Below are 25,644 nucleotides of genomic sequence, written 5' to 3' on the forward strand. Positions count from 1 at the left end.
CTAAATCTTCAGAACCTTGGATTAAGCAATCGTTTCTTAAGTATAACACCAAAAGCACAAATAACAAAAACATAAATTGGACCACATCACAATTAAAGACTTGTGTGCTTCAAATGAGGATACCATCAAGAAAGTGAAAAAAATAACCCACAAAATGGAAGAAAATATTTGCAAATTATGCATCTGTTAAAGAACTCTTAAAATTCAATCATAAAAAGACAAAACTTGGACAAAGAATCTGAGCAGACAATTCTCCAAAGAAAATAAATGGCCAGCAAGCGCACTCCCCAAGGTATATCCCCAAGAGGACTGAAAGCATGTTTACACAAAATCTGGTACATGAATATTCATTGCAGCATTATTAATAGCCAACAAGTGGAAACCCAAATGTCATGAGATGTGGAGCCAGGAACAGCAAGCACCACTGACCCTGTGGACTGCAACAAGCCTATGTTAAACTAAAGGCAGCCACTGTGAGGATGAAAACGGTGAGCCAGAGAGGGAAGGGGTGAGCGGAACCCTGAGAGAAAACCAAATCAACAGGAATGGGTGGAAAAGGGGCAAGAGGGAACGAGGATCTAATAATTGTCTCAGTATCACAAAGAACTCTGGTGTCACAGAGCTGATCTATAGGCTAAAATCATATTCAATACGTCCGAGTTCATGCTATCCATTATTCTCACCCTCAGCACAGCCCCTTGGGCTTTAACTGCAAAAAGGACAATGGTGACGTTTAATGTGATCCCTTTAGATTATAGAACTCTTAAGTAATGTTCCTAAGTATATCAACCCAGAGAGGGGCAGCGCCAGTGGATAAACTGGGACTCAAAATACAATTGTACATTGGAGACATTGCTCTGCTTTAAAGCCGAGTTCCCTCATTTTCTCACCGATGCCTCTCTTGCTTGCTTCTCTCCTGTTAGGGTAAAAAAAGGCAGCCTACCCAACAGGGCTAGTCTGGCCATCTAGCCTGGATGTCACCCCTCCTCTGACTAGAGGCTTGGTCAATGGAATAGTCCTGCCTTCACTTTCAGCTTCTCCCTCTAATGGTTCCTTCCAGTCAGCACTTTTTTTTTTTTTTTTTTTAGTAAACCATTTCCTTGATATATAACATACAAAAACTGACCACAAGCTTAACTCAGGTGCCTCTACTGGACTCAGAAGGCACCCTGTACCTGCCTCTGCATAGCTCTTCTCACACAGGGGCCGGATGAGATTAGTGCCTAGGTGCCTCCCAGTCTGAGCTCTGGGGGCTGTAACACCAAAGCAGAACTCAAAGTGTTCAATGTTTCTGTCTGGCCTGGGACTAAAATTATAATGAAATATAAATAGGAATTTTTCCGAATAAAAGTCAATTTGCATATAATACTAATTATTTGAAAAGAAAATCCCAATTTTGATTTTAAAAAATATGGAGACAATTTTTCACAGACTAGTTTTAATTAAGTACAATCTTTATTTTCTATTTTGATGCTCAGATGGTTACATCTTGGCCAATGAGAGCGCCTTTTAGGCTGACTTCTTTATTCTTTCAATTGCATCAGAACTCTGAAAGCAGCCTCCTTGCTTTCTTGCAAAGAAAAGTCCCAGGACCACCCTTGGCCCTAAGACATGGCAGCAGCCACTCTCCAAGAAACCCTGTTACTTTTGAGCTGACATTAGTAGTGACGCAAAATTAGGATGTTGAGGATACTTTTACTGAGGGATAGAAATGGTATTTCTATACTAGACCACGCCGGAAGCAGAGCTGGAAAACAAATTCTTAAAAATCCTGAGTTCTCATATTTAAAATTTAACTCTAACATTACCAAATGCCCAGTTGAATGTTTTAACCCTTCAACCAAATAATAGTTGATAAATCATACAATTATTCCTTTAATTAAAATTCTTAATTCTAAGAATTACTTGTTTCGTACAGTACAGCCTACTAATCTTTGTGGTCCTGCCCTGCAGAATCTGGCTGTACTATTTATTAACTAATCTTTGGCAAACTCTTAATTTCTGAGTCTGTTTCCTTATATGTAAAATGAGGATAGTACTTCGGAAAGATGCTGTGAGGACTGAACGAGATGATACATGAAAAGCACCTACAAGAGTGGATGGCATATTGAAAGTGCTCAAGCAATTTGTGCTATTATCACTGATTTAAAAAACCTATAAAATATGAGTATCAACACCAACCACTATTTGAAGAATAAGATCTAGCCTATGGTGACTGTCCTTTGATAAAGACTCATAGAATCTCTTTTAGACTAAACTTTGGACAGTTCTCTGAGCCCTCTTTTCAACTAGGCCTTATTCTTGGACTCTGTCTTGGGCCTCCCTAACTCAGTTTTAGCAAGAATTCTGCTAAGTCAACGAGAATTCCCCCATCCTCGATACACGATCATCTTGGCCTGCCTTCAGCGACAATCCTGTTAAGTAAGTTTGGCAAGAATTCCCTATCTTTGATGTCTCTTAGTAATGTTCCATCCATTGATCCCTTCACTCTGCTCCTTGGCCATAAATCCCCAGCTGTCTCTGTCATATTCAGAGTTGAGCCCTGTGTTTTTCTGTCCTTTTTTGGGACAGTCTTGATACCTATTGCAAAGTCCTTAATAAAGTCTTCCTTACCCTTTTAACAATTGTTAGAATAATTTTTCCTCAACAATATCAACATTTGCCTAGTACATCTTCTGTCTAGTTTAAACTCATGTTTAAGACAGTTTTGTGTTCTCACAAGTGACAAACTTACTTTGGTAACTGCTTTCTTGAGGAGGCATGTACTGGAGGTTAAGGGAAATATGTCTGATGAACTCACTTCACGAAATGCAGAAAATCCAAGTGGTTCAGTCTCAAAAGTTTTGTACAAAGGACCTTGCCAGCCTTGGTTGGATCTTCCTCTATTGGCTCAATCTATAAGTACAAGATATATGAGGTGTGACAATTAAGTTCACGAACTAATCCTAGAAAAAGTGCTACATACCTCATTGCTGAATATCACTACGATCACCTTCAAAGTACTTCCCTTGGGAAGGTATGTACCTAGTCCACCCTTCAAAGCAATTTTGGAACTCATTTTGGAAAGGCCATCAGAGCTCTTGTATTACCTTTGATGTCCTGAATGTCATCAAAATGTCTTCCTTTCAATATTTCCTTTATTTTCAAAAAAGAAGTCATTGGGGGCCAGATCAGATGAGTAGGCAGGGTGTTCCAATACAGCTATTTGTTGACTGGCTAAAAACTCCCTCACAGACAGTGCCATGGAGCTGGTACATTGTCGTGATGCAAGAGCCATGAATCGTTGGCGAAAACTTTAGGTCATCTAATTTTTTCACACAGCCTTTTCAGCACTTCCAAATAGTAAACTTAGTTTACTGTCCAGTTGGTACAAATTCATCATGAATAATCCTTCTGATATAAAAAAAAGGTTAGCAACACTGATACAACAAGTTTGCAAATTTAATTGTCTGACCTCATAAATACAGAAGTTACTGGAGTAATTCCAAATTATCTTTTACTTTTCTCGAGGATGGAAATTAGCAAGTTTGGAATCAACATACTTTTATAAATTGTGCATCCCAAAATAATGGCTATAAGTCTTGGGTACAATGATCAATTGTCATTCAAGTTAACAAAAGAGAATGCAACGGTACAGGTGTTTATATAATTTTTAATATATTCAATTCAATCTTATTAAGTCCTTTTAATTTTGCCTTCATATGAAATTTTTTAAAATTTATCTTTTCAGACCTATCAGGTTTTTAGATAACATTTTCTTACTAACTTTAATATGCAATCACAGATACACATCAAATATACATATAATTTATAATATTTAAAGTATGTCTTTGAATTCTTAACTTTTAAATATATAAAATCTCCAGACCGGTCATTAGCTCATAGTCATTTCAGATTATTTCATCATTTCATTCTGAACCTAGGAAAAAAAGCACACAAAGCTCCTGTAAAGATTGGGTAATGGTGTTAATTATCCATGTTTTTGGTTTTTGTTTCAATATCTTGGAATTACATTTACAGTATGTAGATGTATATAATTCTCCCATCCAGGAATGGAGAACCAGGGTACTGGCCAAAGGACTACATCTCCCAAACTTTCTACGTGGTAAGAATCAAAATTCTGATTCAGTTGGTATGCGCCCTTCCTACAAATGTCCCAAATGAGCTTTATTAAAGAAGTATGGCAAACACTGCTCTAGAAACACTCAGATTTCTAGTATTCCCCAATTCGGCTTTAAATTCAAGGTTGGTAGAAAGGCCTGTACTCTAAAAAAGGAGTTCAATGTACTACTGTGTTTCCCCGAAAATAAGACCTAGTCGGACCATCAGCTCTAATGTGTCTTTTGGAGCAAAAATTAATAAGACCCGGTCTTATTTTAACATAAGACCGGGTCTTATATAAGACCGGGTCTTATATAATAAATATAATATAATATAAAATATAATTATAATACCCAGTCTTATATTAATTTTTGCTCCAAAAGATGCATTAGAGCTGATGGTCCAGCTAGGTCTTATTTTCAGGGAAACACAGTAAGTGAAACTGTTCACTCAAAAGCACTTAAGGTACACCTGAAGCTAATCAAAAAAAAAAAAAGAACAGAAACCACTAAAAAAAAAAAAAAAAACCCCAAAAAAACAGCACTACTGAGCAGAGTGTCACAAAAGATTTGGTCTTGGTTCTCTGCCCATAAGGAACTTGCTATATAATGAACTGTAAAGCCCACACTTCATTTTCACCTGGAATTTTAAATCGTGAAGCAAGTCGCAGACTTCAAAAGTTGGTGTAGAGCAGGTTGTCAACATGTGGTCCCTAATTCCAGTGTCACCAGCCTCACATTGTTAGAAATGTAAACCATCAGGTCTTCCTTCAGAAGCTCTGGTTTGGGGCCCAACAATCTACAGCTCAATAAGCTCTCCAAGTGATGCTCCCTCAAATTTGAACCATTGGCCAAGCAAGAGGAAATGTCCTTCAGCAGTTTCTCCACCATAACATCACTGAGTACTTCCAATACCTTCCTTCCTTCCCAGTCCATTCATCTCTCCCCTCCCCACCCCATACCCAATTAATCAGATTCACAAAAATAATCTACGCATTTCAAAAGGAACATAAAACTTTATTAAGAACATCTTATACTGTCATCAGATACAGCCAAACCAAAAGGGGTAAAGAAACGGAAACTTCATCTACCCATGTGCTATTGCCACCTCAGAACAGACTCGTGTGGATGGCTGGAATTACAGATGGCAACACATGCTCTGTGTAAGTAAATTCAATAACTCAATGTTCCCTTTCTACAGGGAATGGGGTTTACACTTTAAAAAGCTTTCATATAGTGCAACAACTATGAAATAAAACTACATCTTTAGGAGCTATTTCTTAATAGAATATAAAGCAGTTTAGTAGCTTTATGCTATTTCATATAAATTTTTAGAATGGAAAATTCAGAAAGGACATTCTAGCTTTCCCAATTAATTTGTACTTTTGAGTTTTTTTCATTCGAATGATTTCTCAGAACCAGTTCAATAACTAATAGGTGAATTGTTCATCTACAGTGACAACCTAGTTTTGTCCTTTTAGTTTTGCAAATCTAGATGATGAAATCATCATCCTTATTTTTTCTGATTCTGAAGTTCTTACAGAAAAACCCTGATTCAGAGTGCATGTGAGAAAAGGTACCAGAATAGCTGCATCTGGACCGGTTTTCCTAGAGGGGGAGGTTGGCTACTGAGCACAGCTGATTTTCTCAGACTCCCGGGTTCCCCCAGGTGGTTCTTTTACTTACTGTAGTGATGGAAGGAGCAGAGGGAATGCCAGGGAATCTGTTCAAATTGCCACTCCAGAGAGCTCTCTGCACTGTTTGTGGAGAAAAGAGTGACGGTATCCATTCAAACCACAGTACCCCTACTGCAAGTGTGGTCATAGGCTTTTCGTTTGAGGGGCCAGGCCAAAATGCACTCAAAGATGCATGATTTGCTTCACACACACAGTGGAGTAAATGCTCATGATTTAGAATTTGGTATTACAGTACCCCCATCTAACCCTATGTCTTCAGAAGAAGTCTACCTTGTAGAAAAGAAGACTACTGCTAAGGCGTACCATGTTAACTATCATAAGGCGGAACATGTAGCTTCCAAACCAAATCATATCATTTATGTTTCCGGTTAGTGAATTAACCAACGACTGAAGGTTTGAGGAGGATTAGTCAAAGGTTGGGATTGGGGGTAGGATTCAGGTTGAATACGACCACTTATCACAAATTGCATCAAGCTCTTTAGAAAAATAATACATTTTTATAATAAATATTCAGAGTAGATATTGGCATTAAAATCAGTATCTAAGAAGTCTGTCTTACACGGTGAAAATATTTCAACAAACTTCTAATAGATTTCAAATCTTCCCAGGAGTACATAGTTTATAAATTAGTTTCCAATGGAAAAAAAATATACTTTGAATGGATAAATCACCACTTTAGCAGGTCATAAATAAAGTCAAGATGTCGAAAATAAATTAATATACAAGTTTTTGCTCTCCGTTAACCTACCTCACGTGGTATACTTTTATAACAGGTGTGCCTAGGTTTGTGTAATTGTGCCCTCGTTACCACGCCTTCCACGCTCCATCTTTTTTACATATTCTACACTGAGGGACAGACGTACATGAGACAGACATCCCGATGTGTGAGTCTGGCTGCTGCATACCACTTCCTTAGTTAGAGCGATGGTATACTGTTACAAATGCTGGTCAGGATCTACTGTTAGTACTTTGTCAGCTACATTAACTCACATCAACATGAACTATATTCATGATTAAATGGATTCAGTTCCCAGATGAGTTTTCTGTGAGAAAATGTGTCCTGACTCCCAAAAGGTGACTAAAAAAACTTTGGAATATTATTAGCCATACATGAATGGAGACTACTTATATGTGTCTCAGCTTTGGAGAGAGGTCAAATTGTTAGAAGCACAGCTGCCAAAATTACTGGCTATTAAAAATAAATATTTGCCTTCTGTTTCACATATAAATTCATTTTAACTACAATCTCTAACACTGAAGAAGAAAGAGTGAAGCCATTCAGACTAGTGAGGCATAATTGGCTTGTGGGATTTAAAGATGTTTTATTGACTATCTAATTTGAATCTGCTTACAATGAAAAGAAAAATGTCTTATAAAGTAATGAATGAAGAAAAACGTTTATCCTAAGTCATTAATGAGTACAAATCCACAGCTTAACAACGTGATTTAAAAAGAAAGCAGGAGAGCATGCAACTGCTCTAACACACAGGGTTAGAAGTAAAAGGTAAAAGTACATTTGTTTCAGTTATTCTAAATATACAAATATAATATTTACCAGATCTACCCTGTAGTGTAGCACTGCTTAATTTCCAAATATACAGTCATTCGAAAACCTTAAGGAACCATTAAAAATGTTCCAGGCTACTTTACTGAACATTAATGAAAATTATGTTCTTGAGATATTAGAGCTAAAAATACCATTGTTTTTAAAGTTAAACGACTAAGGGAATAATAAAAGAATCACTATTTTGTTTCTTTTAATCCCATAGATGGCTTTATGTTAAAAGGAGACTGATCTAACATATAGAAATCAGTTCCAGAACGAAAGTTGTCCTCTTGGTAGAATGTAAAAATTTATAACATTTCCAAAGCATTTCATATTAATTTTATCACATAATTCTAAACAGTTTAATCAGTGGGGTCCCTATTTAACACTCCTCTTATTGTACACTGGCAGTTGGAATGGAACCCCTGTGGTGCTATTATGGAAAAGTTCTCTGAGCTCTGATCTGACCCTAAAAATGACATCCATGGTTAGTGTTAAATGCCCCAGGAAATAAGGAATCAAAGGCCTCGAGAGGCACAGAACTGATATTTTGGATGGGGAGAAGGGTAAAGATTAAGTTGGAACATTTAGTCCCTTCTACAATCAAGTCCTAACTATACCTTAATGAAGTCTCAATCAACTCCTGATTAGTTCTTACCCTTTAAGAATTACATACTATACAGTGATTAGATAACGAAGAAAATAAAGAAAAACATTTGAAAATACATGAAGAAATAGAAACATGGAATTTCTCACAAGGCCCTGGATCAAAAAAATTTACAAAAGATCTTTTGAAAATAATCACTATTTGTGAGCTTATTATTAACACACAGAGATCATCACTTTGTTTGAACTAAGTCATGTTAACTTACCAATAAAATAGTAAACAAACCAACATTTTAAACAATTTTATAAATTACTCATCTTTTTTTTTTTTTTTTTTTTGTTAGTGTCACTCTCTCAACAATATACAAAAATAACGCTACAGGACTATCTACCTAACCTTTCTCCATCTCCTGCAAAGTCCTGGGCCCTGGAAAGAGACTGGTCGTCAATCTTCACTGTAGATGTCCCCCGCGAAAGGCAGATGCATGTGGCTGCCAGTGACATTGGGCAATCGAGATAAGTCTGGCAGGCTCTGGATCCGGGACCTGAGTTCTTTGCGCACCAGGGAAACTCGAGCTAACTTGCGCTTGTATTCCTGTAACATCAAATAACTTTCATTAGCGTTCTGGCAGTTGTAGCTGATGCTCTATGTAAAATCTGGTACTACACTCAGTTAATGCTGAATACAAAAGATGATTACAATGTGAGCTTTAGGATCGAAAAGGATTTCAGAAATGGACAACTGGGAAAACTGTATTATTACAAAAACAACACAATCTTAAGCTCACATATGTATAAAGAAAACTAACATACTAGTATGCTTAACCTCAGCATGAGATTTTCAGGTGTCCTTGAGCTTGGATAAGAAAAATCACGTATTTATTTTCACAAACCTAAACTAAAATTTAGCAGTGTTCTATTGGGAATGTTGGCAACAAACAACAGGACTATTATCACTACCTGTGCATTTGTCTCCAATAGAAACCAGTTGCTTCCATATTACATTAGTGTTTTACAGCTATCTTGAAATACTGTTTACATTTATCACTACTTTGAAATCATGGTAGTTATTAGACCAACTATTAAATGTCATTTAATGTGTCAACATAGAAACACATATTATTGTACAAATTTTATTATTTCAATAACTGTACTTCAATATAACTTGTTTCCTCTGTAATGCTATGCATTTTATTTTCTACACTTAAAATATTTAAAACTTGAGAAGGGGTCAGAGTCTTCACCAGACTAAAGGATTCCAGTGGCACAAAAAAAGTTCAAGAAACGCTGCAAACAGTATCTCAAAAATTCAGAGACTGAATACTAAACAAGATCATGTTGGGCTTACAGGGAAACAGCCCATTCTCTGTAGTGGGATTATCTCCCTTTAATTGAAGTTCCCAGATTCCCACATGGGGAGAAAAAACCTTCTATACTCCATCACCTAGTGGAGGCAGAATGTAAGGGAGGATCTAGAAAATGGGTGTTCTTCCTTCTAGAAAGACTAGAACCTTTTCCCTCCCTCTGACCAAAGCTGATCTCACAAAACAGAGCAGGTGAATGATCAGCTTTCATTTTGTGTAGAAGGCCTATCAGCAAAGAGCCCTTCTTTAGTGTTTCTCAACTTGGACTGCACGTCAGAATCACCTAGGAAATTTTTGAAGGAAATCAGATTTTTCAAGAGAGTTCCAGCCCCACTGCATGTCCACTAAATTAGAATCTCTGGAAGCAGGTCCAGAGCTTGTGAATTTTGTAAAAGCTCCCAAAACGAAGCTAATACAGTCAGAATTGTGAACCACTTCTCTAGTTTTTCTGCCTAAAATGAAATCAAACTAGTGAGGTTTCTTCATACAAATGAGCCTCCACTTTGAAAGAATAACTATACCTGGGGAAAGGGGTTTTCAGAATTACTATAATATAATCCAACTGCTATACGAGAACAGGGAAAAAAGGTTTCTGAAACCTGGGGAACTGGGCCCACTGGCAGACAAAGTAAGCAAGGTTGAAAGCTGGGGAAGTCAAGGACAGCTTTGGGTACACAGATGAGGTGTCAGTTCTTTCCATGTCTTACATGTCCCTGTATTTCTAATCTATCATGAATGAAGATCAAGGCAAGGTCAGAGAATTTAATAAGAATTATAGTTTTCTATAATCTCAAGGTATGATTTTTCTCTTCCCTTTTCCGCTTTACCAGTGGTACAGACTGGGACACTGGGTAGGCTTCAGCATAGCAGCTCACAGCGACATACAAAAGATAAGCACCAGGGTATTTCACATTCGACATCCATACTTCTCAATAGGATGTCATTACCCATCTCCCCATTTAGCACATTTCTTCCTCAGAACATGCTAGTTAGTGTGAGGGCAGATACACATCTCCATCTGTCTCACTGTTCTTAGCTGAATCATTCTTGAATAAATAATATCTAAAGCACTCTGGGGTCAGCACAAAATATTCAGATGCTGTTCAAACATGCTCCAAAGCAATTACTCTCCGGCCCGGATGTTTTGAGCAATGTCCTGTGCCATTAGTGATCATTACTGCCCACCCTAATTTCTCGCATCCAGATAAGCTATTCAATTAAGATTGCTCATAATCTTTTGATTCAAATGATATGTGTAAATTAAAAGCCTTTAGCCCCCTGGCATACACTGCAAACAAGAAATTGGTAAACATTAACAAAAGCTGCCATTTTTTGAATGTCTGTTATATGCTAGACATTAAAATGTCCTCATTTAATCCTCTCAATAATCCTATGAGAAGAGTGACTATCCTTCATAAACATGTGAAATCATCCTTTCCCAAATTAGGAACAAAAGTAGTAGTCAAAAGCTTTTTGCTACCGTCACAGGCAGACTTTCATTCTAAAGAGAGAAGGTTTAAGTAGCTGCAGTAAACTGATGTTAGGCTGAAGACGAAACTGGATGAACCCTGATAACTACCTGATTGTATGATCCAGGCCATAGTTTTAAGTTTTGAATTGTATCACTGGTGGGGTAGAAAAAGGCTCCAAGATTCCATGGGTCGGTTTCTTACGGCAACGATGCTTACAATAAGATGTGTGTATTAACTTTGATTCTGATGTGCAAAGAGAGTACTTTTAGATAAGAATCATCACAGCACCGTGAATGTACTCTCCTCTTTCACAGAACTATTAGAAAAGTATTGTGACTACCTATTTATGACCCTCTACTCCACAAGACTGCAAGTGTTGTGATGGCAGTCCACGATATAGGGCAAGTATATATTTATTAAGCATTAGAGATATAGTGTTACAACAAAACAGATGGTCTCCTGCCTTCACAAAGCTAACATTTCAGGGGGGAAGAGGCATATAAAACATAAAAATACGGGCCGGCCCAGTGGCTCAGGCGGTTAGAGCTCCATGCTCCTAACGCCGGAGGCTGCCGGTTCGATTCCCACATGGGCCAGTGGGCTCTCAACCACAAGGTTGCCGGGTTCATCTCCTTGACTCCTGCAAGGGATGGTGAGCTCTGTCCCATGCAACTAAGATTGAACACGGCACCTTGAGCTGAGCTGCCTCCCGGATGGCTCAGGTGGTTGGAGCGCGTCCTCTCAACCACAAGGTTGCTGGTTCAACTCCCGCAAGGGATGGTGGGCTGTGCCCCCTGCAACTAGAAACGGCAACTGGACCTGGAGCTGAGCTGCGCCCTCCACAACTAAGACTGAAAGGACAACAACTTGAAGCTGAATGGCACCCTCCACAACTAAGATTGAAAGGACAACAACTTGACTTGGGAAAAGAAAAAAGAGTCCTGGATGTACACACTGTGTTGCCCAATAAAGTTCTGTTCCCCTTCCCCAATAAAATCTTTAAATAAACAAACAAAAAACACAAAAATATTATTTTAGGTACAAATACAATGAAGAAAATAAAGTTGGTTAAGATGAGAATAAAATGGAGCAATGTGGGGAGAGAGTCAAGATTACTTTACAAGTATACAAAAAAAGAGGGGATTAAGGGTTCAAAAATTTTAAGTTTCGGAACCACTGACCTAGAGGATATTGACTTCTAGCATGACAGTGCAATGAGCTCAAGTGACCCACTCCCTAGTGAAACCTATTTTTAAAAACCACAACCAACTTTTAAAGCCTCTAGAAACAATCCTAAGGGCAAAGAACATATGCAGAAACAACTATTTCAGAAAATCTATGAAACTTCAGCAAGAAAGGGAAGAGTCTGTGATATCTTACCAGGACACTGCCTCTCTCCCCACTCCCAGCTCATCAAGGCAGACTCCAGACTCCTGCAGCCAAGAACACTGGGGTCCCTCTCCCTGCAGCTCCAAAAGGGCTTTATTCCTGTGAAGAGCAGGACACCAGCGTTTCCCATCCCATTTCCAGCTACCTGTTGCTAAAGCCAAGTCTCAGGAGAGCCTCGTTAAGAGCCTGGGGCCTCCCTTCTACTCAGCCCCCATTCATGAAACAGAGGGTCCACCTTAGACGTGGCAAACTGAGAATACTGGGGCACTGATGACCCTTGCCCCCAACTCAGGAGGGGGTGGTCAATACCAGAAGAGGCGGGCTGAGAGGAACACAGGCTGTTGCACCCCTCCCCTTCGAGAAGAGCTCAGTTCCTATAGCAGCCGTATCACTCAAATAAAGCATGCCATTGTCCCCACTCTGAGTTCCAAAGCCCTGGCTCAAACATTTTGCCTTAGAGAAGGAGGCAGTAAAACAGGTAGATCCTCAACTCTTCACAAAGGAACTGACTTTATTTATAACAACAGAGCAAGAAGTTCAAGCCTAAGGGTACTATCAAGAACAGTGGAAGCTACGGGAAAGGCAATTGGGAGGCGATTTCATAACAGAGGCTAAACTGCAGACCAGCTAGTTTGCAGGACATGGGGAATAAGACAGCTGGGAGGTGCCCTCCCAGTGTTAGAACAAATATCTAACATTGACCTCAGAAATAAAATCAGTGTCTCAAAGATACTGATTCTGCACCCCCATGTTCATTGCAGCATTATTCACAATAGCCAAGATATGAAAACTACCTAAGTCTCTGTCTACAAATGAATGGATAAAGAAGATGTGGTACATATACATACAATGAAATATTGTTCAGCCATGAGAAAGGAAATCCTGCCATTTGTAAGATAGACAAACCTAGAAGACATTATGCTAAGTAAAATTAGCCAGAGTAAAACAAATACTGTATAATCTCACATGTGGAATCTTAAAAAAAAAAAAAAAAGTGAACTTATAGAGTAGAATGGTGGTTACTAGGGGCTGGGATGGCGGGGAGGAGGGGGCCTGGGGGGGGAGCCGCTCGTGAAAAGGCTACAAGCCTTCAGTTATAAGATGAATAAGCTCTGGAGATCTAATGCACAGCACGGTGCCTAGTTAATACTATGTTGTGTACTTGAAATTTGCTAAGAGAGTGGACCCTGAGTGTTCTACACACACACACACACACACACAGAGTAACTATATCAGGTGATGGATGTGACCTGACTGTGGTAATCATTTCACAAAGTGTATGTGTCAAATAATCACATTGCACACTTCATATATATACAGTTTTATGTGTCAATTTTACCTCAATAAAGCTGGGAAAAAAGAGAAATCTCTCTCTTTATTCTACTAGTAAACCAAAAATTACCCTAGACATGAAAAGGAAAATGCAAACATGGACCGGTGACACACATATATCAGGGAAAGTCAGAGGTGGCAGCCTAATCTGACAAACCAATCGATAGGCAAAGCCACTACAAGTTTTATAAATCCTTTTCACACTCTTCTCACTCTTTTATAACTAAACCTACACTTGCAAAAACAGCTTTCAAAAAACTTATTTAATGTTTTAATTTAGATAACTTTTTAGAAATAAATTTAATTCTGTTCCAGCCCCAAAGTGGAAGGACCTGAATTTTAAAATTTTAAATAGAAAAAAAAGTGCCTCAAGGCCAAACCATTAAAAAATTAAGCCCCTTTCTTAGCAATAGATACTAAATTTATATTGTTTTTACTGCAAATGTATAGAATTCTGGCTATTCTGTGGGTTTAAAAGGCTTTTGATGCAAATCAATTCCGCAGTGAGATATCGTGTGGCATCCACCAGAATGACAATAATCAAAAAAGCAAACAAGTGCTGGCAAAGATGTGGAGAAACTGGAAGCCTCATCTACAGCTGGTGATAATGTCAAAAGGTGCAGCCAATGTGGGTAACAGGCAGTTCCTGAAAAAGTCTTACCGAGTTACTATATAATCCAGCAATTCTACTCCTAGGACAATACGAGAAATAAAATGTATGTCCACACAGAAATTCACACATGAATGTTAATAGCAACATCACTGATAAGCACCAAAAGGTAGAAAAATACCCAAACATCCATCAACTGACGAAACAGAGAAACAAAATACGATATATCTCTAATGTAATACTATTTGGCCATAAAAAGAAATGAAGTACTGATACATGCTGCAACATAGAAGACCACTGAAAACATGATGCTAAATGAAAGCAGCCGAAGAGACCATATACTGTATGGCTCCATTTATATGAAATGTCCAGAAGCAAATCCAGAGACAAATGACATTGTGTTTGCTTAGGGCTTGGGGTGGGATGGAGTCAAAATGGGTAAGGTTTCCTGTTGGGTAGACAAAAATGTTCTAAAGTTGTAAGTTGTAGTGATGGTTGCAAAATCCTGTGAATATACTAAAAACTGTATACTTTCAATGGATAAGTTACATAGTATATGAATTATAAGGTGGGCTGGTCATTCTACTTGCAGGAAACATCACGCTCATATAATATACTCTCCACGCAATTCAAACCTGACTTCCTAGGAAGACCAATTTGATATCTACTGATGCAAATATGATGGTCTCGGTGATGAACATGTGTGATGGGCAAGAGGGTCAAAAGCAACTGCATAGAAAATAAACAGTTTATAACTGTTTATACATCTCCTACATGTAAAGTAGCACCTAATTTACATACCATCATTTTACATGTCAGTTTGAATCTTCTGACTTGAGATTCTAGCTCTTAGTATTATTTACATTTTTCAAATGAATATACCATTCTGTTTGATACTGACCTCGCGGGTCTCAACTGACTTCATACTTCAGTTCATCAAACATTTCTTATCTACTATAGTATGTGCCAGTCACTGTACTGGGAACACAAAGATGAATCATAATCCTTACCTAGGAAGAGCATACAATTTAATGGGCAAACAAGTTATAATAAAGTACGATGTGCTCCATCAGAGGTAAAAACCATTTTCTATGACATACAAGAATTAGAGGATGGAGGACTTTGCCCCACTGAGTTCAGGGAAGGTTTTCAGAAGTGAAAAGAGGTGAAGAAAACACAACAGGCCAATGGAACAGCAAGATAAAAGGGCATAGAGGATAAAGGGCATAATATATGCATGGCAACTCATTATTACCACAGTGCATGGTGTAAGGTGAAGAATTCCCTTACCAAATGTGGTCACGTTTCAGTTGTGAGGGGATTCGTGTGGATACAGTATAGAAAAGGATGGACCTGAGGCATAAACCCAGCTAAGAATTTACTGCATCTAGGAAAGAAAGGACTAGCCAGGAATAGTAGAGCACTTCACAAACTACACTGTATGTACATAATACCTTAATTCAAAAGACAAAAACAATTTGTAATACGAAAAATCAGCACAATCGTTCTGACGTAAATAATAAAGTTTTGGACTTGATGAGTGGCTGGATGGAAGTGCCATTATCTGAGGTAGCAGACAGGTAGAAACTCCTTTGGGAAAGATAACCAGTTCGGTTTTCAGCATGGACAGTGTTGAGTAATCCTTGGAACTTCTAGTAGTAGGCACTTGGATATGTGTTCTAGCATTCACAGCTGGAAACAGATTTGGGCTTTATCATGGACAAATAGTCTAAAACCTTGAGATGTGTTGGAATCAATCACGCTTTTATGAGTGCATACATGGCAGTGTTTCTCTATTGTTTGTACCCTTTTGCCTCACCCTTACCCCACTCTTTATCTTCTGTACATCCATCATCAGCCAAGATCTTGTCAAATTTTGCTTCTTGTGGTTTGTTTACGAAAAATGTTTATATATATATATATATATATATATATAATATATATATATATACACATACATACATAACGTGATTTTCTGAATTATCCATACCACACCACATCCCATGATTCTAAATGTGCACCAAGATGATGGTATGTACCCTCCTTCCCCTGGTTGGGAATCATACATCTACAGGAAGAAAGAGAAGCAGGCTAACAGCAGAATGCAGAAATGTTGCCAGTGTTTTAGGAAGGCATGAAAAAGTAGTAAAAGTGAATCAGGAAAGAGTATTAAGCATATATTTGGAAAGTTTTGAACTTTTATTCTTAGAAAAATACTAACTTTCCCGACAGACGCTTTGGGTGCTGTGACTATAATCCAACCCTTTGAGAACAATACCCTTCATATCCATTATCTGAAGAACTCAATTATCCTCAACCAACTCAGAATATCTGCTTTTTAAATTCTTGTAAGATAATAAAAATTGGCAGTAATTTGGTATTTGAAAAATGTTTTCATGACAAGTTTTAATGGATTCCCAATGGGTCACAAAGGAACAAATTAATGTTGAAGGTAAAGCTAGTAATCTTCACTCAAAATACTATCAAAACAAACTTTAGAACGTATTATATAGAACCACTTAGGTTGACAGTAATCTTCACAATCCTGATTCCTTTTATTTGGTCTCCGGCAGACCCCTAAATGGTTTTGTTCTTTGACATGTATTTTATTGTCCTTTGCCTCTCTCAAGATGTTAACATGTAAGTCTTTCTTAAGCATCTGTCTTCAACTTAACTATTAAGGTTTGATTCTCATTTTTCAGGATCTACCATAATTTACTTCATTTTGCTTACCCTGGGGTTCGGGCTCTTTGCTAGGATAGACAGGAAAAGTTAATTGAAGTACCAATCAAAAATTTTTTAAAATTCTTTTTTTTTTGAACAAGTCCAAGAAATTCCATGATGTTAGGACTTGGAAATCACTCAAAGCTGTGGAAATCAGTCAAGGCTACGGAAATCAGTCAAGGCTGCTGCCATCTCTAGGGGACAGAGTGCAAATCAGGTAAAGATTTCAGTGGTTTGCCCTAATCTGTCCTCTAGAAAACAAATACCTAAATTTAGCTTGGGATCTAATCTTGCAATTGATAATTTTTTAAAATGTAAAACCCAACTATCAAATCCTTTCTTGTTTCTATTCACATTATCCTACACCCCTCTAATAGAGCCATACTTTCTCGACTGTTTGCAGAAAAGTTTTATCTTTTAGTGGGAAATATTTTGGTGTAAATGTCATCTACCATACAATCTTACATCTTTTAGTTCCTTACTATCATTCTAAATATTTTAAAAGGAGCTTTTACTTTAAAAATATTCTTGAAATAAGCAATTCCCACCTGTTAACAAGTTACAATTTTATTACTATAAAAGTTCATTAGCCTTCTAGATTGTTAAAACAAATGGAAAAAAGACAATGTTTTCTTAGGGTCTAATTTTCTGCAAGGAATCCAATGCCTACCTGGCTATGGACTGGGTCTTGAAAGATTAATAATGCTAAATTGTAATGAGGGTAGGTACTGTGATAAATAAGCTTTACACATTTCTGTATTTCAACTAGTATATGGGGCCCTAACCAAAATTTTGATGTGCTTACTATATACCAACTATTGTTCTAAGTGATCCGTTTAATCTTCATAGGTAGAGACTCTTATTATCCATGGGTTCCAGATAGTGAAGCTCTAAAACACAATTAATCACTGATTAAGAAACTTACCCCAAAGTCAATAGACAGGGGCAAGGAGGGTTTCAAACCTAGCTGGTCTGGTGTCAGAGTCCTCTTGACCATTATGCAATCTTGCCTTTCACATTTTAGAATTACTGGGAATAATTGGGGTACAGCTGAAAGCTATCTTTTATCAAATACGAGATCATAACAGTGACAGGACTAACGGTCATGACCCTAAATCAAAACCCAACAAGAAAACGAACTGTGACCTGTATTAGGTAGTCTAATTCTGCCATTAAAATGTCCTTGTAATTCCCAGTAGTGGAGAGAAACTAATTTTCTCATAGAGCATGTGCCTTGAGACTAATTTTTTTAAACAAAAGAGGAATCAATAATAGTCATAACCACATAGAGAAGACACAAGGGAAAAGAAACAAAAAAAGGCAAGGGTCTAGTCCAATCAGGAAATATAACAGGAAAGGTGAACCTACTGATAATTATCAATATTGACCTTGGGGGGAAAAGGGAAAGCCATTTCATAAGGCAGTATGTAACTTAGGCTATTTCTCTTTATTAAGCAACTTCAAAATCAAGTGATGATAAGAAAGTTAAGGAAATGAGCTGTAACAATCAAATTAATTGTACTGATACTTAAATGAGGAAGTAGACTTAATCATGCTATCTTTTAATTATTTTCATCTTCTATGACCTTTCAGCCTCACTCCCATAGCACATATCCTGTTACTAAAGAATCACACTATTCAGGGGCATATAGTCAACTAATCTGATGTTTCCCAAATTGGATGTCCCATGAAACATATTCCACAATGTTTTAACAGGCAGGCCATGAAGCAGAGGTTCTGGACTATTTGGGAGCAGAAATAAAGTTTCTTTGCTCTATCTCTACTCAATACGAGGACTGACAATTAAGTTTGCAAACTCATCCTAGAAAAAGTGCTACATATCTCATTGCTGAATATCACTACAGTCACCTTTGAAGTCTTCCCCTTGGGAAGATATGCACTAACACCAGCCACCTAGTCCACCCATCAAAGCAATTATGGAACTCTTTTTTCTGGACTGGCCATCAGAGCTGTCATGATGTCCTAAATGTCACCAAAAATGACTTCCTTTCAGTATTTCCTTTATCTTTGGGTAAAGAAGTCATTGGGGCCCAGATCAGGTGAGTAGGGTGTTCCAATATAGTTCACTGACTAAAAACTCCCTCACAGACAGTGCCGTCTGAGCTGGTGCACTGTCGTGAGAGCCATGAATTGTTGGCAAAAAGTTCAGGTTGTCTAACTTTTTCATGAAGCCTTTTCAGCACTTGCAAATAGTAAACTTGGTTAACTGTTTGTCCAGTTGGTACAAATTTATAATGAACAATCCCTCTGATATCAAAAAAGGTTAGCAACATCATTTTAACTGTTGATTTGGACTGATGGAACTTTTTTGGTTATGGAGAATTGGCTGACTTCCATTGTGCACTTGGACGCTTTGTTTCGGGGTTGTATTGGTACACCCATGTTTCATCACCAGTGATAACATGGCCCAAAACATGGTCTTGCTTCTCCAAAAGGTCTTGGCAATTTTCGACTCTCCTTTGCTTCTGTTCATTGGTGAGCTCCTTCAGAACCATTTTTGCAAACCTTTCTCATGCCAAGATTTTCAGTTAAGACTTTCCTGTTTCTCTATTGATGTTTACTCGCGACAACACACAAACATGCAAAAACAGTAATGAATGCCACTCAGCAACACAGCTGTGAGATACTGATATACCAAGGTTATGAAACCTTACCAAGCTGTTTTAAGTGCACGGTGGCAAGTTCACGAACTTAATTGTCAGACCTCATATGCTTGTCTAGAAGGAAGCTCCAAGAGTAGAATCTGGTTTGTAACATTTCTCAAAGTCACTTAAATACATTTTTGCTGAATACATACTACCATCTCCCAGAGCTAATAGTTTATACAGAGAATACAGTTAGGCAAACATTAGGCCTAATATTCTTGTTCTTGTCATTCAACCTTTTATTGACCACCTCCAATAACAGCAAACTCATTACTTCATCCTTCACTTTTGAAGAAGTTTCATTGTATACAGAATTCAAGGTTGGTGGTTTTCTTTCAACACTTTTTGCGTCACTCCCTTCTTGCATACATGGTTTTTCTGAGAAGTCCACTGTCATTCTTATCCGGTAGTTAAGATGGTTTTTCCCTCTGGTTTCTTTCAAGGTTTTCTTTTTGTCTTTGGTTTTCTGTAGTTTGAATATGATATGCCCAGCGTAGACTGTGATTTTTTTGGTATCCTGCCTGGTGTTTGCCCTCTGAATTTCCTGTTCAGTGCTTTGATGTCTGTCATAAGAGTTTTGGAAATGCGTGGCCATCATTACTTCAAATATTTCTTCTGCTTCATTCATTCGCCTTGTTTTCCATGTGTGCTACATCTTTCCAAATTGACCCACAATTCTTGACTGGTTTTTTTTTTTTTTTCATTTCAGATTGGGAAGTTTCTATTGACCTATCATCAAGGTCACTGATATTTTCCCTTAGCAGTATCCAGTGGAGATGACCATTTGATTTTTATTTTCTTAACCATTTCCTCCTTTCTACTGAAATTTTTTGCATGTTACTTTTCTATTAGAGTTGTTATTAATCAGTTTAGATTCCTGGTCTGATAATTTCAAAATCTGTCACATATGAGTCTGTTTCTTGTCTTCTGGCATGCTGGTTATCAGGTAATAGGAACTGAGGTAAATAGGTATTGATTAGGAGGTCTTACATTAACCTAGCCAGGAGTTGGGCTGTGTTTAAAAGTTTGCTTTAGATGTAGATGGCAGAGGCTGAAATTCATTACTTTATTAAATAGTCCTTTCTCATTAGGCAGTTCTTACTGGCAAAATGGTCTTGCTTGTCACCTGTAACACATCCACTGGTCCTAGTTCTGCCCTGTTATGTAAATCCAATTCATCTGATAGCTTTCAAAGTATCTAAAGACAGCACATAACTTATGCTGGTCCCCAAGTCTGATCTCGGACATCCCCATTTCCTTCAACTGTTCTCCAAAGTTTTTATTTCCACTTCTTTTGCCATTCCAGCCCCTGCCTCTGGATACACTGTGCTAAGTTAATTCCTTTTATTAATGTGAAATCCAGAATTGAACACAGAAAACCAGATGTGGTTTAACCAGCATCCAATTAAATACTACTTTCCATATTCTGAACACTTAGTGTAGCTTAACAGTTTATATCAGCAATGTCACCGTGATGATTAATACGAGGTGTGATCAAACAATATGGTGAATGTTGTGTTTTTTACTTATCTTTTACAGTGAAAAAAATTTTATGCTTAGAATTAGCCAGTTGGACTCAGTTTAGATGATCCCAATGTTGTTGGCAACATCCAAAGCATCAGTCAGGAGCCAGTGAAACATATGCCTTCTTCTCTCCATCAGGCCTGATCAGAGTGTTGCCCTTGGTACTGTCAATGTCAGAGCTTCTGCACAGCCGGTTTGATCTGGTGCTCGGTTTGATCTGGTGCTCGTTGGCCTTGACACCCACAATGAACACACGTGTGTTGTTGTCTTCTATCTTCTTCATGGCTGACTCAGTAGTTAGGGGGACTTGATGACATAGTGATCAAACTTTTTTCTCCTGGGGGCGCCCTTCTGAAGGTATTTGGGCTGCCTTCGGAGCCACAGTCTTGGACCTTTGGAAGGTGATGATGTGCAGACATCTTTTTTTTTTTTTTGGCTGTGGATGCCTTTCAGCTCTGCTTTCTTTGCCTTCAGCATCGGGAGGGGCAGGGGTTTCCTTCTTCACTTTCAGCACCATTTTCATGAAAAGGTACAGTGAATGTTTTAAGTTAAAAAAAAATTATTACAGTAGACACATTGCCACTAATCCCCCCTCAAAATACACCCCCTCACTTCAAACACACTTATCCCATCGTTCTTGCCACTTCCTGAAGCAGTTCTGGAATCCTCTTTTGCGAGTGTCTTTAGTTGCACTGTGGTGGCTGCATCTCTGTCCTGAATCATTTTGACTTTGGGGAAGAGCCAGAAGTCACACGGTGCCAGATCTGGTGAATAAGGGGATGAGGACACACTGTAATGTTTTTATTTGACAGAAATTGCTGTACACCAGAAGCGATGTATGATACAGAGCATTGCATGTTGGAGGATGATTTACGGCACACTTTGAAACACTCCTTCTCTCAACCATAGCTCACACCCAACTGATTGCAGCGAACAAGTTGAAACTTGTCACACAGTCACTAAGGTTCGATGTGCCACTTCCCATATTGAAGATCCTTGCCTTTCTGTTGGCTGGCACTCGGCAGCAGCATTCACCGTATTTTGTGATCACAACGGAAAGGCTCCATATCACACATCACTTCTGGTACAGCAATTTCTGTCAAACAAAAACATTAGTGTATTCACCAAACCTGGCACCATGTGACTTCTGGCTCTTCCCCAAAGTTGAAATGATTCAGGATACTGAGGCAGCCATGACAGCGCAACTGAATACACTCACGAAAGAGGACTTTCAGAACTGCTTCAGCAAGTGGCAAGAATGATGGGATACATGTTTGAAGCGATGGGGAGTATTTTGAGGGGATTAATGGCAATGTGTCTTTTACTGTAATAATTTTTATTTAAACATTCACTATTATATGATCACACCACGTAGTACATGACCAGTTCTTTCTGCCATGTGATGCGACCATAGTAATGCAGTTAGCCTTAGTCGGGAATGTAAATGTAGGAATTGACAGTGGAAGTTTTTAAGCAAAGAAAGTGGATGAAAGTAATGTAAGATTCACACTGATCCCATTCAGTTTACACTGGTTATGGACCAATGGTCATTAACCGGTGAGACATGGGTATCAGAGGCAGCCCTAATTTGTCAGCTAATTTGTGTGCATGTTTATTTTTCAAAGTTGTTGGCAACTCAAAGGTTAAGAATGTCCATGTTCTTCTCATATTCAATAATCTTTCCTTCTGATGTTTCATGAACACACCCACATCTTTAAAAATCAAACTAACATTTAACTATGTGTATTCTCAAAAGTCAAAAGGTAACTAAAATCTCATTAGGAATTGGGATATAAAACATATTACTGTAGTATACTGTGTCTACTGTGTTTCCCTGAAAATAAGACCTAGTCGGACAATCAGCTCTAATGCATCCTTTGGAGCAAAAATATAAGACCCAGTCTTATTATTATATTGTTAGATATAAGACCTGGTCTTAATATTATATTGTGAGGTAAGACCGGGTCTTATATTAATTTTTGCTCCAAAAGATGCATTAGAGCTGATTGTCTGACTAGGTCTTATTTTCGGAGAAACATGGTAGCATCTAGTAAGTTAACAAAATCCATCAAGTTCACTGAACTACTTAATATCTGTGTACTTTATTGTATGCAAGTTATCTTAATTTTAAAATGTATTAACAGTTTATTAATCCTTAAAAAATGCCCAAGAATTTACTTTATATCGGAAGACTGACTCTTAGGAAGTTTCCAAGAATGGAACAGGCTTTGCTCTGAAGCAGTGACTTTCTCCATAACCTGATCTAAACATAACCAGATTTGGGAGATGCTTTACAAAGAATTCATGTTTTAGGAATTCTGACAGAATTCTTTCTGAGATTATGTTAGTCTAAATGACATACTCTCCTTAAAATTTTAACTATGTAAGAGGTTCACATTTTGCTTGAACAAATCTGATGTGTGAAAAGATATAAAAATTTTCTATTTCTACTTCTACTTCTGACATGAATCTTACTTCAAAAGCAAGAAGATAAATCAGATGGTATAATTACCAATAATACCACTCCTGCAATGAATTACAATGACGTACTGAAGGACTTACAGAGGCAATGAGGACTTTTATTAAACAAATAACTTCCAATATTCTTGACAGTACATACCCCACCCACACTAATTTATGAAATACTTAGTTTCTTCAATAGGTCCAAAAAGTATAACTTATCTTGATGTGGATACGTGGAAGTCATTTTTTTTTTAAGTTCCACTCCTGTTTGAAATGAAGGGAACAAAGATATAATAAATGCTGACCAGCTATAATGTTAAGATTAAAAATCACTTTCACATTTTTTAAAAGATGAAACTGAATATATAGAACAATTTAAAACAAAACAGTGGAGCAAAATACACCAAAATATTGTTTTTAGTGGTTAATGTAAACTTGGTTTTTTTCTTCCAGTATTTTCCAAATTTTCTATAACAAACATGTATTGCTTTTATGATGGTTGAGTTTTATGGAAAAAAGGAAAGAAAATTTTAAACTCTGCACACGGCTCTGAGAAGTTGAATTTAGAATTAAACTACTCTGAAGTTCCCAACTATGAAATAAGGAATAGGGAAAAGGTAAAAAGCACTGAATTTTAGAGCTCGAATAGATTTTATAAATCATTAAGTTTGGTATCTACATTTTGAAGATGAGAAAATGGGCTTGATTTTACACAATTTCTTCAAATTCACACAGTAATTTCTAGTGCCTGTAATTGCAAAATCTCAACTTATTGTTCTAATCTATAACTCATATTCACTGAAGACTAACCAAGATGGAGATCCAAGTAGTGTATAAATTTGTACGTATCGTATGGCTATAGCAGTTTTTAAAAAATTTGTAACTATTTTTACAATGTTATTACAATCTATAAGTTTTATAAGACTAAAGGAAATACATCAAAATGTGATCACAAGCTAAGTGATTTTAATGTATTCATTTTAATGTATTTTTCAAATTTCCTTTGAATATACTAATATTGCTGCTCCTCAGTGTTCTCAATCATAAAAAAAAGTATAATAATAGTATTCGCCTCATATAGTGGCAAATAGGATTAGTATTTAGAACCGTACCTTGGCACAGAGTAAATGCTAAGTATTAATTGTTACTTTATGATAAAATTTTAAATGATTATCTCCCCTACAATGGAGTCTAAGTGCAACAGCAGAGTTTCAGGTTAGGTATAAACACACTGGTAATTTTTCACCCATGTAATGTATGGAAATGTTCTTTATATGTAAAATTAGGAGATTTCATTCAAGAGACTAAAGAATTCTGAGAATCTAAAATCTAATAAGCTATTAGAGGCTTCAAGAGCAGTTTCTTGATCAATACTTGTTGTTTTACTATAAGTATAGCTCAAATAAAAGGACGTGGTACTCACTGATTAGTCAGAAAGAGGCAATAACATGGGATTGCAGACAGAATGAAACCCAGAAGGAGAGCATGAGAAGATATCCTTGAACTCAGTCTGTCTCACTAGCACTAGTTATCCAGATACTCCACTCCTCCCTACAAAGTTCTCAGACTGGTCTAAGTCGTTATTTGAGGAAAAAGGGTCACCTGGAATACATGGTACCGTAAATTGCTGGATGGGACACAATACTAAATGCTGGCAGGCACAAAGAAAGCAGTACCGTTCCTATCTTCTTTCCTTTTCCCAGTTTTCCTTCTGTCCTTCATCTTTTTTTCCTCCTTTTTGTTCCCTGGCTTCATTCTGCGTTCTACTGTCAAAAGAAACTCTTAACATTGTCATAATTCGGGTCATCTCCAACTCTCACACACAGTTCATTGTGTGTGAAATGTATATACCAATACACCTAATATACACTACGTATATATACTATGTACAGGTAATCCTAAACAACTTTGACACCAAATTCAGGCTTTCACACAGTATTTGCAAACAGGTCAAGACTACCCCATACTGATGCTAGTCAATGTTTAGTTTTGTAGAGCAGTCTGGGGTTATGTGGGTACTGAAATTTTTGATAACAAAGTTTAAATTAGACATGCTAAGAGTGGCAAATATTTAGGTTCACTCAGATACTCCTTAGACTTCAGCTGGTTGACTCTATGTCCCATACTAAAGAAAAATGAGAAAAAAAATTT

The 25,644-nt window shown here is 37.5% G+C and overlaps 1 protein-coding gene across 1 annotated transcript in view; it reads right to left on the reverse strand.

Annotated features, from left to right (window-relative positions):
• Positions 1 to 8,268: 8,268 nt before the first annotated feature.
• The window catches only part of RPRD1A (regulation of nuclear pre-mRNA domain containing 1A), a 60,716-nt gene continuing 43,340 nt past the window's right edge, over positions 8,269 to 25,644 (reverse strand). Inside the window, exon 7 of the mRNA XM_033135716.1 lies at positions 8,269 to 8,544. Coding sequence (XP_032991607.1) covers positions 8,395 to 8,544 — 150 coding nt within the window. The 3' untranslated portion in view covers positions 8,269 to 8,394. The remainder of the gene's footprint in view (positions 8,545 to 25,644) is intronic.

The sequence above is a fragment of the Rhinolophus ferrumequinum genome, chromosome 19 (assembly GCF_004115265.2).
Source record: "Rhinolophus ferrumequinum isolate MPI-CBG mRhiFer1 chromosome 19, mRhiFer1_v1.p, whole genome shotgun sequence".
NCBI lineage: Eukaryota > Metazoa > Chordata > Mammalia > Chiroptera > Rhinolophidae > Rhinolophus > Rhinolophus ferrumequinum.